Below are 16,056 nucleotides of genomic sequence, written 5' to 3'. Positions count from 1 at the left end.
CCGACCAAAAGGAAAAAACGCTTACGAGCGCGTCAGACGCCCTATGATTGATTTAGCTAAAAGTTCGATGTTCACTTTGTTCATCTAGCCGGTTTCTAGGCGCTCGCGGTTAACCATTTTTGGATGTATCTTTGCATTCTGGCGTTGCCCATGCTTTAAAAGCTTTTTCGTTTTTTATAACATGTATTTTATGTTAAGATTTCTATACAAGATTCGGATCACAGATAAAATACTAGCCCTAGGCTTGGCTTGACGTTTGTCAGACGGCAATTAATTGTTACAGTTGAGAAAATTTATTTGTTTTACCGTTAAAGACTTATTTAATAATAGGCTTAAAACACATGCGCCTTTCAGTCATTGCCGTATCAACGAGTAGCCGCATATGAATAAATATACGAGTAAAAAGTAAAAATAACTTTGGTAAAATGTTTATCTCCTGGCTTTCAAGGAAGCCATACTTGTAATTTGGACGTGGATGTGTAATGGATGTGCAATTAAGCTACCACTAAACTATTTTAATCAACTATTTTTGCGCATAGTAAACCTTATATCGCTCGTTCTGCCTTGTTGACCGGTCAATTAAGCACTTCCATATTGCCCGAGTTATTCATTAATTTTATTACCTTTCTGTAAGTGTCATGTGCGTTGCCACAAATGCCAGTTCACGGTTTGTATACTCATCAATTATTTAACCAATAAAAGAAAATTATTTTTGATGACTGCATGGACTTTTAGAAAACCGTACATTTTTTTAGAAAACCGTACATACTAGTAAATGCGAGATTCAGCTTCCCGTTATTATACAAAACGGCATAAACTAATAATTTTACATGTTAGATTACCAAAATTTATTTCAGTGATTATGTCAAACTAAACATTCAATATAGTACAAAAAGTTTAGCAAAATGAACAACCTAATTAAATTATTAGTAATAATTATGATCAATAGACGCCTTTCTCTTAAATTTCTTACATGATGTCATTTTGAAATTCCAAATGTGGCATGTCACATTATCATTTTGTTTACATAGTCCAGTCTCCCGGTAGTGCGGTTTACTTTTTGGATATAGCTACAGTTACCAATTCTTTAAAGACATTTCATAATTTTCAAAAATTTCGTAAAAATGTTTGTCTTTGTACAAAAAAAAAAAAAAAAAAGGTTGATTATATAGAATCTGATTCTATTTGAGTAAGATACTGATGATGCTTTATAGCGAAATATATTTATCTTTCTGTAACATACAAACAAACTGATTTTCGGTTTACCAAGTTTTATACTTAGTTTAATCTTAATCATTAATGTGCAACCAGAACCGTTTGTTTTTACCATACGGATTCAGGCAGATTTTGTTATTCGAAAGAATACTTTGATTATCATGGCTGTATGATTGAACTGAACTTAATATTGAACATTGTTGCTACGTCCGATTAAATTCTAATAAAATTTTCCATTGGAATGATTAATGAAACTTTGAGCAGGTCTTACAAAAAAAATTAAAGGATTACAAACAGCTTTTTGTTTTAATATCATTGCTTGGTTTCCAAACAACATATGGAATTATCTAGGCCAGTGGTTCTCAACCTTTTTTGTTTCGTGGCTCATTCAAGTTGCAAAAAAATGCTGTGGCCCAATAGACTTTTTTTGAAAGAAAAAGCTTTAGGTTTAGAACAAAACACACCAGAACTTATTTCAAAACAGATTATTTATTCTACCGTTCATTAGTGAGATACTTGCGGCTGAACAATAAATTTTCATTCCTTTGTAATTCCTTCTCAAGCAATTATTCCTGTAAAATTAAATATAATGACACAAATGAAACTAAACCTAGCTTTTTTAAATTGGTCTGTGGCCCACCTCAAATGTTCTTATGGCCCAGCATTGAGCCATGGCCCACTGGTTGAGAACCGCTGGTCTAGGCTTTGTTTAACAACTGGCCAGTGATTTGTTGTTCAGGTATTTGTCTGGTTGTGCTTTTCGTTGATGCGACGTCTAATATATTGTATTAACTTTTATTGGCAAGATTCTTTAGCTAGTCGTGGAATTTAATCGTTATCAAGTTAAATTTGGGCAACATGGAAAGCGCAAACGCAAACAGTTGTTAAAAAAATACCTATTTTGGTGACATTCTCCCAAATTTTAAAAGCCTTCATTTAACAAATTTTTTTGAAAGTTCAGTTGCTACGGTGCTTAAATAAATTTGTTGCGAGTCGCTACTTCTGTTTGTTGTATCTACTAAGAAAATTTTGCCGCACCTCTAAACCCACCCTTGCTTCTTTGTTTGGTGTTGGGAGAACGTTTTACGTTCGAAGGTTGCGTATGACGTTACTTTGGTGTATTTTAGGGGCGACATTTATGCTCAGTAATGGTCATAGGTCACATAAGCGCCCATGTGATCCCACGTTAAGAATAACCGTAATGTGTATTTTTAATGCTGGCAACGATGATGTAACGTTGTTGAAAGAAATTACACTAACTTATTCGCATTTTACACATGGGCATATAGTATATGTTTCATCAGACAAAGTTTAACACATTTTTTCGAAAAAAAGTTTTATTTAAAAAATGAAATAAATATTACATTTAACATAATTATTCTCAACTTGATGTGTTTAGATATATACGACTCAATAAAAGTTTATTTTTTATTTGTTTTAAAGCAGCGCGTTGTAAATCGTCCTGCGTTATTTGTGACTAAAACGCAAACGAAATTATCATTCCATTAGAGTCTCTAGCAGTTGTACACATCACAATCCGCATGTTTCAGCTTAACATGACTCCCGTGCCCCGCGGCTGCTCCGTAAATTGCTTCTGCAACACTATGTGCGTAATTTTCCCGATAAAAGCAACTTCTTGATTTAGAATGCGGGCGGATTACGATTTGAAAAGTTGTCCGGTCACTGGTGACCACATCAACGCCTAAATCCACCTTTAATTTAGCCAGTTATTCTTATCGCCGACCGGGTGCCAGCCATCACTCTGTGCTTGCTGTTTTTGGCCAAACAACCACGATTTCCAAATTTAAAAACGGGTTTCTCATGATCTCGTCTGAATCTTTGTAGCAATTTAGTTCCTTGGTTGCGCCGTACAGTTTGTTTGCTGCATTTGACCGATCGTCTTTTATAACATTTCATTTTTGACTTGTGATGAATTTCCTTGAACTCGTGCTTTTATTTATGATGTAAATATTTGCTTAACGAGTTTTGTCAGGCATAAGAATGATGTCATACATGTATCCTGCAAATGGCTATCTATATATAGGTTCATCTTGGGCACCCTGATGGCCGTTATTTGCAGTCCAATTATTATTTTTAATCCTCATTTTTTCTGGGATGCTCAATATTTATTATTGATATTGAAACTTATCACTCCACTTTGGGAATAAGCATATACTAGATTACATAGTAATTCACGTTTATTAACTGATACATCAATATCGGCGGTGCCTCCGTAATGAACACGTTTGATCAGATGTTTCATTTGATTCAAGCTGCATCAACGAAACACTTCGATTTTAAGGCATGTTCATTTGACCTGCTGTAGGCCCGCAATTGCCAGTTTTCGATACAGCCTATGTTTATTCCGTACGCGAAACTTAGACGTTCTGCTTGAAAACCCCGCACAATAAAATTCAAGACTGGTGGTCCGTTGCTGCTGTCAAGGTAACTTGCATCGGCGGTTTAGCACGTTATTTCATGGTCGATTGGTCGGGAACTGAATATGTTATTTACGCGTAGAACAGGATTTGAGGGAAAGTTTTGGGGTCAGATTTATTCTAAAATGAATAACATTGTGTGCAAAGCGAGTACCGCGGATTCGAAATTGTTTGACCTTTTTAACCGGTGATAAAATACTAATATATATGTCGATTTTTTTATTGGGGATTTTTGTTTATTCATATATGGGGAGAGAGGCAGATAAATTACCCCCTGGCATGCTCAGTTAAATCTGCAAAACTTCTTATCGTTCATAATGACATAGTGAGATGTTTCCGGCTTATCACGTCCGGTATTTATGGTTAATACTCAATCGTATGGAGTCGAAACTCCACAAAATAACCTAATCCATGAATGAAATAACTTAAACTCTCGGAATTCTTATCTTTTCATATCGCCGAAAGGCCCAAGAAATAACGGATTATGCCGTTTCGACCACTATTCGTAAGTCAATCTAAGCAAATTGCTTTTCAAATCTAGTTTATTTTTGAAAGGTGTACAGACCACGATCGAAACCCTCGCCGAATCAGGAAAAAACACCGGTCAAGTCCGAACACGGAGAGGAATCTTCCAAGTCTGTGGCATCGCTCGACTTTTATCGCCACGTCGAGCATCAAAACAGGAAGAGAGATCGGTACGGCACCGACCCGGATTACGCGCCTCCACTTAAAAAGGTGAAATTCTTCTGCATGTTACATCGCCTCTAATGCGTTAAACGACGACGTATATTGCTATTTAACCTGTAACTAAGTATATCGCTATGTAAGGTGAAGATTTTTGACTTTTTAATGTTCGACTCGCATTGCCATAACGTTTTTTTACGAGGAATAACATGCAGAATATACGCAAATGTACACCTAGGCGATATTGTGCTTTAAACGTCTTTTGTTTATGCTGGTCACTCGCTAGACCACTTTACAGCGTCCATTAGACCCACTTTGCAGCGTTCATTTCTCGGATAACGCTTACCTAATGAGGCGTTTCACACCGTTAGCAACGTCATCGTTTAAATTGCTTTTTAAAATTCTAAAAACGCTGATGCGTTTTCGGGACTTGCCGGGAGTCCAACTTAGAGGTGTTGACAACCTTTTTTTAGATAAGATTTAGGTCATGATGACCCAGGGCATGTTTTACACGTTTCCCTACAATAAATATTTGCTGGTGATCCATAAAAAAATATTCTTCATTCCACCGCAAATACCAGAAAGTTCGATCTGTTCTATCTGAATGTGTTTTTTCGTGCTCGACCGACGTATAACAGTCACTCCTTAATTTATTTTAAATATAAACAAATAGTAATCTTTGAAAATTCAGATAATTTGTTATACCAGGGTTTTGCTTTTAAATAAATTTTTGTATAGTGTTTCGTTTGAGATTTTTTAAATAAGGGCTTGTTTTTTTTCATTATCGGGAAATAAGTATAAAACTGTTTTTTTTGTTTGCTTTTAGCCCTCAGACGGCGAACCGAGCGTTTTGGAGAAGAAGCACAAAACCGCCTTGAATGTTGTGAGAGTAAGCAGCGTACCCCAAACGACTTTGCAATCAAGCAAATCGATTAAACCCAGAAAAGACTCCGGCGAGTCTTCAAAAAGATCCGAATCGTCTCTCGGTAAGTCTAAAAATGATTGTTAAAGTTTCTTACAATCGCTTACAAAGTCTAAGAAGTGTAGTGTCGCCTTACTTTACATATAGATATTTATTGTTTCAAAGACATCTCCTTCGCTTTAGTGTTGTTTTGGTCGTTAGTTCAAACTATGACGCAATCGCTTTTGTGACGTGTCGCACCATGTAATTTGCCATCATTAATTTGAACGTTGACATTTTGCAAATTGATTCTGCATGCGATTCGATCTGGAAGTCGTCGTTTATCAGATCTGGCCATCCTCTCTGGTTTGAAAGGCGCTGGGAATGCCGGAGGGTAACCGCAGAGTTAAGCTGGGTGCAGTACCGGCCAAAAGTGCTGGGTGCAGTATCCGCCCAAAGTTATCTGACTCCGCCCATCTGACTACATTGCTAGTCGTTTGGGTTCTTTTTGCAGCCTGTACTGTGTTATGTCTGTGAGTTGTCGCGAGACTGCTTGTTGGGCACAATTACGTGCGGAAAAGTATCGATCCTTTTAAACGAAAGATAACCCAAGTTCAGTAATGTTCTCTCTTATCAAAACTTATCGCTCAATGCGCTCATTGCCATTTGAAGCCTAAAATAGCACTGCACTTGAGACGGCGTGGGCTGATTTAATTTCCGCCAAGGCGTAAGGATTGAAAACATGTTGTTGACTTTTACACACATTCCTTATCTTCAATAAAAAATACCCCGAGAAACCAAACAGCTGTGCTTGCTTCTCTCCTCCACAAAAGGGGTTTATTGGTAGACTACGATAAACATAGCCTAATCATTAAACATTATCGGCAGCGATTTATCACTAGTTCTTCGATTTGTTTTAAATTCTATTCCATAACGAAAGTTGAGAGAAGTTGTTCTGTTCCACTTTCGTTTGAATAGAGTGTCGCAATGTTGTTTTAACTGTAGGGTAAGGTTTATTCAATAAAGGCTGTTAAAAACTAACTGTGTTTGACGCCTATACTTACAATGGATAACGACCGACCAAACCGGCAACTTTAAAGGAAAACACAATAAAGTAACCATTAGACTTTACAGCGCTGCTGTTCGTAGATTAGACGCAATAAAATGAAAAAAAAAATCATGTGTAGGCTTATGCTACCTCATTTCGAAACTTATTGCACCAGCTTTACTCCCAAATTGAAAATGTATTTTTGGTTTCCTATGGTATACAGGAACAAAGGCGTCCTCTTATACCGACAAAGCCGATGCTGCCAAGGTGCAGCGCCGCAAGTGGTCGGGATCGGACTCGTCTGTTCCCCGGAAGTCGACGGAAGATCGACCTCAGAAGAAGACCGAGAGGAGTTCCCACAGCCAGTCGACCAAATCGGACGCCAAATCAACATCTTCATTTATATCCTCCTCCAGCAGTCAGGGATCGAACTCCGACATCCGACAAAATGTCAAGAAGACTTTACTGGTGCGTTACTACAAGACTTTAGATGCAATAGTGATTTGTTGGCGTTTGTCATGTGATTTGTTTGCGTTTGTCATAGGCTGGTTATCCAGAGCAGGTCGTTTGGGTCCATCATATGTTTCCTTAATTTTCCAAGGTTACACACAGTACTATGCCCCCTGGTTGATGTTTGTAAAGCGTTTACGAAGTTTATTCAACTTTTCATAGTACATTTTTACGATTTTTAGTGTCGGTGTTTACGTGAACAATCTACGAAAACTACGACTGATACGGCAATGGTACCTTTCGGGGATTACTAAATTAAGTATTGTTCGGTGGGCCACAGATATAATATAAGGTCAGAGTTAGCACCGCCCCAGTCCAGAGTATCGCCAAGGCAACTACAACTTATTTTACATGTCTTGTGACCATGTCAAGCTTAGATAACAAGTTGTGAAGCGATTTTTCTCCATAGGCGTTTAGGTGTGGCTAATGTCAGATTACGCATGATTGGCAGTGATATCATGTCGCTGACTGCGTTTCTAACGACCTAAAATGGAATTACATCAACTTTCCTCACCTTACAAAAATGTCAAGTTTTCCGATATCCCTCCCCTTTTCTACTCCAGGACATCCTGTCGAAACGCTCTGAAGCATCCGACGACCTGAAGATGCACCGCAGCTCGATTGCGCGTCTGGCCACAAAAGTCGAGGAGTCGCTTTTCAAGGTTTTCGCCGACACGAACATGAAGTACAAGAACAAGTACCGGAGCATAATGTTCAACCTCAAGGTAGGGGTCGGACATCAGGCAAAGCTGGCGGCATTTTGCGATAATTTTCTCAATGACTTTGTGTTGGGGGTGATATTGTGGTACGCAATTTCGTAGCTACATCCACCAAGCCATGGCGTGTAAATCAGGGCTTTCCTAACTGGGGTCTCACACAGAGCAAAAGTACACCTATATCAATTTTACAAGTAGTGTTAAATGTAAAAAAAAAGTATTTCTTTTAAATAATTGATATGCAAATATTAAAACCTATACAAATACCATTCCTAACTGAGGTGCACATTTCTTCAGGCAATGCGCGCAGAAGCATGCAAGGAAACGTTCCGTGTATCACTGTTGAACCTGAAGGGTCTCAAATAGTTTAAGCTTAAACAGGGCCAAAGACAAAAGTCTTGGTGCGCTTTGTGCGGTTTCTTTCTATTGAAATTTTAAGGTTAAATTTCATTAAAACATGCCACGTTTTTCACATTGCGATTTCTTTTAAGTGCGCTTACATGAATAATCGATTAACTATAGCATTGTGGTGTCTGCAACTATATTGAAAGGTCGGAATTCTCGCAGTGTCACATTGAGTCATGGATAAAACGCATCCTAATGCCACGATCTAATGTCGACGCGTTTGAAGAGGTTTTTCATTTCAAGAGTGTACTTCAATCCAAGTTTGGCATCGGTCAAATTTACCGTTGAGTCACTTGACTATCTTTTCACGAAGCGTCTTAGGCACTATTTCGAGTGTAATGTAATATGCCACTTTCTCTATAGTGTATATCTTTTAAAGAATGTTTAGAATAGTTTGATACGGTAGCGCTGCGTCATATCCCCTGGGGCGCTGGTATTTTACAGGGCTAAACTCACACGACTTTGTTTATTTACGAGACATACCTCAATGCTAAAGATTGCGCGAATGTCTTCTACCAACTATCAACGTTACGTAATCACCTAAACCAAGTAAAAGCACAAGCGTAGGATGACGGAATCAACAGAAATCCTGTAACCACGTTTGTTTACGCGAGTGTGTGTTATTTCAAACGTTGGCATTACTGACGTGTGCTTTAAATTACGCGTGTCGTTATCATAGAAGTTCGATGTTTTACCTGATTATAAATTATTTTAGTAAATTTGGCTTTCTGCAACATTCTGCGTAACGCTTGACGCACATAAAGTGTCCTTAGATTTTAAAACATGTTTTTCAAAAAAATATTGTAGATATATTAGAACTTTTTAATCTAAACAATAATTTGCTATCCAATGTTTGCGTTTTAACACTTATATAGCGCTTCTCTGCCTTCGACAAGGATTGAGTATTCACATATGTCTGTGGTGTATACTAGGGATGTTCAAAGTAGAATATCGTCCTTGGAGTCGAATCCAAATTTGCCGTTTATTTCGGGTAATTGGAAGCGATGTAATTTAATGTTTTACCGTCGATTGTTGTGCCTATTTGTACAAACGCGTGCGGTAGGTTGGTCGGATAACGTTCGTCTAATAATAAAGCGTCAATCAAGCGTTATTGCACGAGCGAATAATGTGTAATGTTGCAAACGTAACATTACATTGTAAAACGTGCCGGCCGTCGACAAAATTCGCTATAGGCTTACTTCAACTTTAGGCCAATATTCAACGAGGTTATGCAGTTATGCACAGCGTATTTGTCAAGTATTTGTTATGTCAATAGTAACTTTATATCCTTTGCCGAACATAATTTGACTGCATAACAGATCATGTTAGCCAAAAAAGAAGCACTAAGACCCAACAATGCTTTAAAATACAGGACCTAATTGCTAAAGAGTTCTGTGTGCACTGTGCAGTGTTGCATTGTACCCACCATTGGCAAAATTTGGCAACAACCTGGACAGTGGACATATTACAGTTTACACAACTGCTTCAAATGACAGTTGTTAAGAATGTTAAACATATGAGAGATTTTTTTTAAATCGAGGTTAAATAATTTAATAAAAGGATACTAGGATTCGCTATTCTCGATTCGTTATTCTAGATTCGAAACCTATTACTCTAGAGCAGTGTTTCCCAACCTTTTTGACACTAGTGCCCCCTTGGGCTCAATATTATTTCATATCGCCCCCCTCATCTTGCTTTACAGTAAAGTATTATCTTAATCGTTGTCTAACATCATATTGTCTTCACTTTCGTTTCGATAAGCTGTCAGTCGTATTTTAGGTTGTCTAACATACATTTACTACAGGAATTTACGGATACGCGATAACCTTAGTGTTTATAGATAGTGTAATTCAGTGTTTGTTAAGGTCTTTAAGTCCTGGCGCACCTTGCGAGCGAAGCGAGCGCAATTTTTGGGGGTATACCAACATTTCTTTTAAGTTTCGTGCTAGTATTTATTACATTGCCGATAAAAAAAAATGTTAAATAATATATGTCTAATATTTTTGAATACGTTTTCCGTTTGTCCGCAACGGTAAAAAAGCGCTAATCTATTCCAAAGATAGCATGAAAACGTAAACCAACTGGACGTAGAAAGATCATTGGCGCGAAGCGCGAAAAATTTTTGCCCGTACTCAGTTAAAATAGTCAAAAAGTATTTAAAATGGACTCGTGTCTATAGTTGTCAAAGAGGTGGTGGGCCGTAAGTTGGCGACCCCTGCTTTAAATATACAAAGATTTTGCCGCGTATAAAACTGTGAAACGCAACAACAACCAACAACTTTACATTTATTACGTAACAATGGTCCGAAAACTGCTACAAATTCGCAGTACGAAAGTTGCCATTTAAGGTTAAAGGTTACCTACAGTCCTGTTTTTGTTACTATTTTTATGTGAACATTTTATAAAATTCAGCCTATAAGTGGTTTTATGTAATGCCCCCTTAAGTGCATTCAGCGCCCCCCAAATTAGAAACGGACCCAAAACGCCCCCTTGTAACTCTCTAACGCCCACAAGGGGGCGGTACCGCCCACGTTGGGAACCTCTGCTCTAGAGTACCTTGGGATTCTACTTTGAACATCCCTAGTGTATACCAACTTGGGCGTTTTACATTTTTAGGACACCCGCAACCACGGCTTATGGAGAAAGGTAATCATCGGCGACGTGACGACCTCGGAGCTTGTTCAAATGACCGCCGAGCAAATGGCATCCAAGAAGTTGGCCGAGTGGCGACAGATGGAACTCACGCAGGGCCTTGACATTATAGAGGTTCGGTCTCCTGCTGACATAATTTGAATTGACCGAAACCATATTCCATCTGGAATGTTGTGTCATGTTATTTCTATACGGAATCACTTCCTGAAAAAGTTTTTTTGTGGATTTGGCAGTGTTGTAATAACTTAAGTCAATTACAGTACTTGACTAAAGTTCTTTTAAGTCAGTGTTTTCAAATGGCTTGACTTAAGTTTTGTGAGCAAAATGACTTGACTTGACTTAAGTGTTTTGGACAAATGACTTGGGTTGAAATGAAATGTTTTCATTAGGCATATTTTATAAATTGGGTTATTTAGTTAAGTTGCACATAACACTGTTTGCTTAGTATATGCTGCGTTTTCGGATATTTTTACTTGAGTTTATAATTGGACGAATTTACCAATTTTAATATTTTGACATTTAACTTTTATGACAATGGCTAGACTTGAAATTGACTTGCTCTAATTATGACTTGACTGGGACTAGACTTGTTATTTATTAAAAAATACTTGACTTGGACTCGGAATTAAGTTCATTTACAAATGAGTTGACTTGTACTTAGAGCTATTTTATAAAATACTTAACGGGAACCCAAGTCATTTAAAAATAACTCGTTTACAACACTGGGAATTACTTACCCTATGATCAAGGTAATTACTATTTTGCTGCACTATTTCCGATTTCGAATAAAATAAGTGTTTTATTTCGTAATCAGATTGGACAATCCCTTGTTTTGTTGAAACTGAAGTGCAATAACCGCATCACCGCAGTAGCATCGCAATATGCAAGCAGATTCACGCATCGAGATTCTGAAAGATGTAGTGAACACGCCGATTATCAAAACTGTGTTCGGGCTTCAATGTCTCGCCTAAATCGCTTTATAAATATTGTTTTGACGGTTAGAAACAAGAGAAGGAAGAAGGCAACGTCCGTCCGATCGCGAAGATCACACACAAGGGAGAGATTGCAATCCAGGAGGATCTGTCCGATCTCACCGCAACCTGTTACGAACCGAGAGATAACGCGAAAAATCCAACGGTAAGTGCCTGTCTCGAGGACACCTAGTTTTGCCACAGAGCCAGTTCACGGTTATGTTAAGCGAAAATTTAAATATGTCAGTCAATCGAGAAGACGATAAATTATTAGAGAAAAAAACCTATGCCATTTGTCATAGTTTTACGCCAGGCGAGCGGTTTCAACTTGTTGTGGATAATATTGAAAGTATATATCTAAATTTCATGTTAAATTAAAATTTAATATTTTTGACGTAATCTTTGTTTAATCAGTTTGCTTTATTTACATACATTGCTTTCTAGTTCACGCCCAGAGGCGCTTAATATTTGCGTTTTGGGTGGTTACCGCCTGAAGGCAACACTTCAAATAAAGTAGCTACTTGAAGGTGGATGCTATATCGATAAATGATTTTATCTCCGCCTCTGTCATTTCACGTACAATGTGTTTTGTTGTTTTCCTCTGGCGTATGCCTTGGTAATTTTTTTACCTTATGCATCTATAGGGGAAAACCATTACATAATGTATTTATTTATTCCGTTTAGCGCTGCGGTCGATTTAACAGTATTATTTAAAAAAAAGTAATCTGTTTTTTTTTAGGTTGCCCCAGTTCGAAAAAAGAGAATTTCCCTCTCCGAGGACGATCCTTTCGATCCATCTTTCTTGTCTTCCCCAGACGACACGACTCTTCAACACAAAGAACACCTCTTCGATCTTAACTGCAAGATTTGTACCGGTCAGTTGCCTTGTTAGTTGTTGGCGAATTTGACATTTTTTCGGTTACGCTACGCTTACTAAACTGTTTAGGGTAGGCAGGCAAAGCTTTTAATTAAACAGTCTCTTGCGAAAACGTCATACTAAAATTGAAGATTGACTTGCAGGGAAGCCACATAAAATGTGGTTCAACCGCAATATGCTCACCCCTGCTGAATGATTAAGGCAAACGTACTACAAGGTTATATGAGAAACGTTTTTTTAAGATGTTTCTGTATAAACAAACTGAAAGTGAAACAGGAAACCTTGGCGTGTTTCAGGCAAAGTAAAGGAAGAGGAGGTTGAATTTCCCGCCGAACCTTCCAAGAAGGTTAAGAGTTCTTCTTCGATCATCTTGTCGTCCGAGGCGCAAAAGTCTTCCTTCGCCTCCGCGCTATCGCCAACTGCTCCCGCCAAGAATTCGTCGGCTCCTACGTCGCAATTATTCAAAGCAGATAAATTGAAAAAGTATTTTGAATGTTTATTGTTGTAAATTTTGAACATGACCTGTCTGTAAGTCGTCTATATAATATAAATTTGTCTGACAAATAGTTAAAAGTAGATAGTTTTCGGTCACATCAACTTAATCAAGATGATGTCGATCTACTCGACCTTTTTGGCTTTGCAATTCATTCAAGCTACATTACAGATCTGTGCATTGTCTAACCTAGATCAGTGGTTCTCAACCGCCGGTGCCGGTCCGCGTCAACTTTCTTCCGGTCCGCCAAATATATTACAATTTTATATCTCTAATGTCCATTAAATTTAGAACTTCACAATTTCTTTGTTTGCAGCATTGTGACACAACATAGGGTTAATTATCCACTTTGGACTTGATCGCACAATACAATGATACAAGTGTTGTGCTTAACTGATTAAAAGTATGCCACAAATTGTTCAGGTTTTTAACTTTAAGACCAGTTGTATGTGAAGAACTTCAATAGAAGCACGTATAACACGTGTGATATAAAAAAGACAGCAGCAAAACTGCTTATTAAATTGAAGTTTCCATTCTTTGCTTTTAAGTTGCATACTTTTGTCGTCACTAAATTTTGGGTTGGTTTTCATTTTTGAAGGTTCACCGGTCCAAAAAATTTGTTTTGAAATTTCACCGGTCCGTATGTTACAAAGGTTTAGAACCACTGACCTAGATAGTTTTAATTAAGTTTCCCAAAAAAATGTTGATCACTTTCTTTATGACTTGAACCCCTTGTGGTGTTCTTATGATTTTTGTTAATTTCAGAACAAAAAAGCACAAAGTGAGTCGCAAGCAGAGCGACAGTCGCTCCCACGACCCAAGTCTTTCTCCGTCATCTTTCCTCCATAAGATTTCCACCAAGTCGCCCTCCCAGGAGCAGAAGATCGCCAAGAAGACTAAACCGGTCCTCCCTGCACCTCCGCCTCTCTCGGACCTAGCTCCTCGCGTAGAGGAAGAAACAGCCGAGAAATCCGAAGACGTTGAAGTTACTCCTCCAAAGGACACGCCGGAAAAGGGAGGAACGCCACCCATTGAAGAGGAACAAGAAGACGATTCTCCACCTACTCCAGTCCAGGAGATAGTTGAAGTAGCTCCGGTGAAAAAAGCCGCGAAGTCCTCTCTCATCTGGTCGGGAAGCATCAGCATGTTGGAACTCACCACATTCAAGGCTAACGTCTACCCGGTATACTGACCTTCCTGAAGAGTTTCGTTTTTTTAGGCGTAATCTTTAAGAGGGATTGCGATTGTTTCACCCCGATCATTCAGTATCAGTGGAATGGTTGTGATTTCGTTCTTTTATCAATCATATTAGAAGTTTGCGTGTTTAAACTTGAAAAAAAACTGCTTTTTTATCACCCCTTAATTTTAAACCAATTTAAACATTCCACTGTCGCAATTTTAAAATATCATCTTAAGTGTGAAGTATAGTTTTATATAAGCATAGCTAGTTCGTAAACTAAATTTTTTTTTGCAAAAAAATGCGGGCTTGAACCCTTTTAAATGCTTACCTCGGGTTAATCTTACTTCTGTAAAAACACATTTTTAAGTTGACTGGACCATTCGGGGTGAAATAGACAAGCTTATTACAACGAATCGTTCACATGCTAAATTGAATATAAAACAGCTTATGGGTCTGTGGCTCTTTATTATTAGTTTTTCGAACCTCATACGAAATATGAGGTATGACATACGTAAATGTACGCGCGGAAAATAAAAAATAAACTTTATTGCGTTAAAGTGTTATTTTCGCGAGTCTAATCTTTTTTAAACGGCCCTGATTGGTTGTAGGTGACCGGCAACTGCGAAAACCTTGACATCGACCTTCCACTTCGCCTCGTGCTGGGAGGTCGTATTCATCCCAAGGTCGTGTGGGACTACCTGCTCAAGGTCAAAGCGCTTCCCAGCAAGCAGCTCTCTATCATCCGATTTCACGCGGCGTCGGATGACGACAGGGTCGGATACGTGGCTATGCTTTCCTACTTTAGCAGCAGAAAAAGGTAAGTGCGGTGAATTGAAAGTCTTTGTATTTCATATGTATTTTGCCTTTTTCTGACTCTGAATACAAGTAAAAATTGTAACCAGAAAAAGTTATATAAACTTGTCCTACGTTTAAGGCCTCAGCCAAAGTTTTTTGCCGGGTTGCTAAAAATGACCACACGATAAAAACATCAATACGCATATCAAACTGAGTTCTCTGGTTCATCTTGTCCTACATGTTTTAAGTTTTTCAGCATAAATGAAATAAAATGATGCTTGTTAATTGAGATTGGCGATTTGTACTTGTGCGTTGAAATAAGTAATTCTCCATTTCTTAATAAATACGCACAACTAGTAATAAAACATACATGTCAAACAAACTAAGTATATGTTCCCTTAAATTGTAATATTGTAGGCTTAATATTTCGGCAAAATAAAATTTGTGTTACTAATCAAATGCAGATAAAGCAAGGTGTTCCCTTCCAAATTGAAGTGTCATTTTTTAGATATATTATTTAATTATTTTGACAATAAAAAATATTTATTATCCTCCTAGATTCGGAGTGGTTAGCAACCAGGACCGGATGTTGGTCAAGGACATGTACCTGATCCCGCTCCTGGAGTCGCAAGCGATCCCAGAGGAGCTGATGCGGACGCAGGACGACGACCTGGACGAAGTCCTCCCCGCCAACCGGCCCTCCATGCTCCTCGGCATTATTGTGCGTCAAGCACCGAAACACGAAATGCCAGTGTGAGTGACGCTAAAAAAGCCAAACTGGCCATTTTTACGTCGGGTTATGACGAGCGTTGGATAACCTTATAAAGTAAAAACGAAAACGCACGTTGTACGAAGCGAATCTTTTAAAAACCATCATAAAGCTGCGTGTAAAAGGAGAAAAGCAAAACCTTCTGATTGGATCGAATCATAGAAACTGATGAAACCTATTTTACAAAATACTTATTCCTTTGAATAAACGTCCCATTCTGAGTCCCGATTCCGTAATCCAGGTCATACCTGCTTAAAGTGCTTATACGTGGTCTATTTACCAGCAACGGAGTGCATTTAGTGACTGTCCTGCAAATCTAGTTGGATGAACCGTACCTAGATATATAAACTTTTTCTACCAGGCGTAATATATAGCAAAATAGTTGTACGACCGTACTCTTGA

General features: G+C 38.2%; 1 protein-coding gene across 2 annotated transcripts in view; it reads left to right on the top strand.

Annotated features, from left to right (window-relative positions):
• The window catches only part of LOC146160739 (death-inducer obliterator 1-like), a 42,469-nt gene that overhangs the window by 19,172 nt on the left and 7,241 nt on the right, over positions 1–16,056 (top strand). The window contains exons 15-26 of one of the 2 annotated variants that reach the window (XM_083383420.1): positions 4,209–4,388; positions 5,164–5,312; positions 6,508–6,754; positions 7,360–7,521; positions 10,534–10,683; positions 11,572–11,706; positions 12,280–12,415; positions 12,714–12,900; positions 13,676–14,093; positions 14,699–14,907; positions 15,444–15,636; positions 16,029–16,038. In XM_083383420.1, coding sequence (XP_083239546.1) covers positions 4,209–4,388; positions 5,164–5,312; positions 6,508–6,754; positions 7,360–7,521; positions 10,534–10,683; positions 11,572–11,706; positions 12,280–12,415; positions 12,714–12,900; positions 13,676–14,093; positions 14,699–14,907; positions 15,444–15,636; positions 16,029–16,038 — 2,176 coding nt within the window. Of the gene's footprint in view, positions 1–4,208; positions 4,389–5,163; positions 5,324–6,507; positions 6,755–7,359; positions 7,522–10,533; positions 10,684–11,571; positions 11,707–12,279; positions 12,416–12,713; positions 12,901–13,675; positions 14,094–14,698; positions 14,908–15,443; positions 15,639–16,028; positions 16,039–16,056 lie in introns of both variants that reach the window. The other variant, XM_083383423.1, reaches the window with a different exon arrangement.

This window comes from Ascidiella aspersa, chromosome 3 (assembly GCF_963924565.1).
Source record: "Ascidiella aspersa chromosome 3, kaAscAspe10.2, whole genome shotgun sequence".
Taxonomy (NCBI): domain Eukaryota; kingdom Metazoa; phylum Chordata; class Ascidiacea; order Phlebobranchia; family Ascidiidae; genus Ascidiella; species Ascidiella aspersa.
The sequence above is the reverse complement of the archived record's forward strand: the minus strand, read 5'-3'. Positions and strand labels throughout refer to the sequence as shown.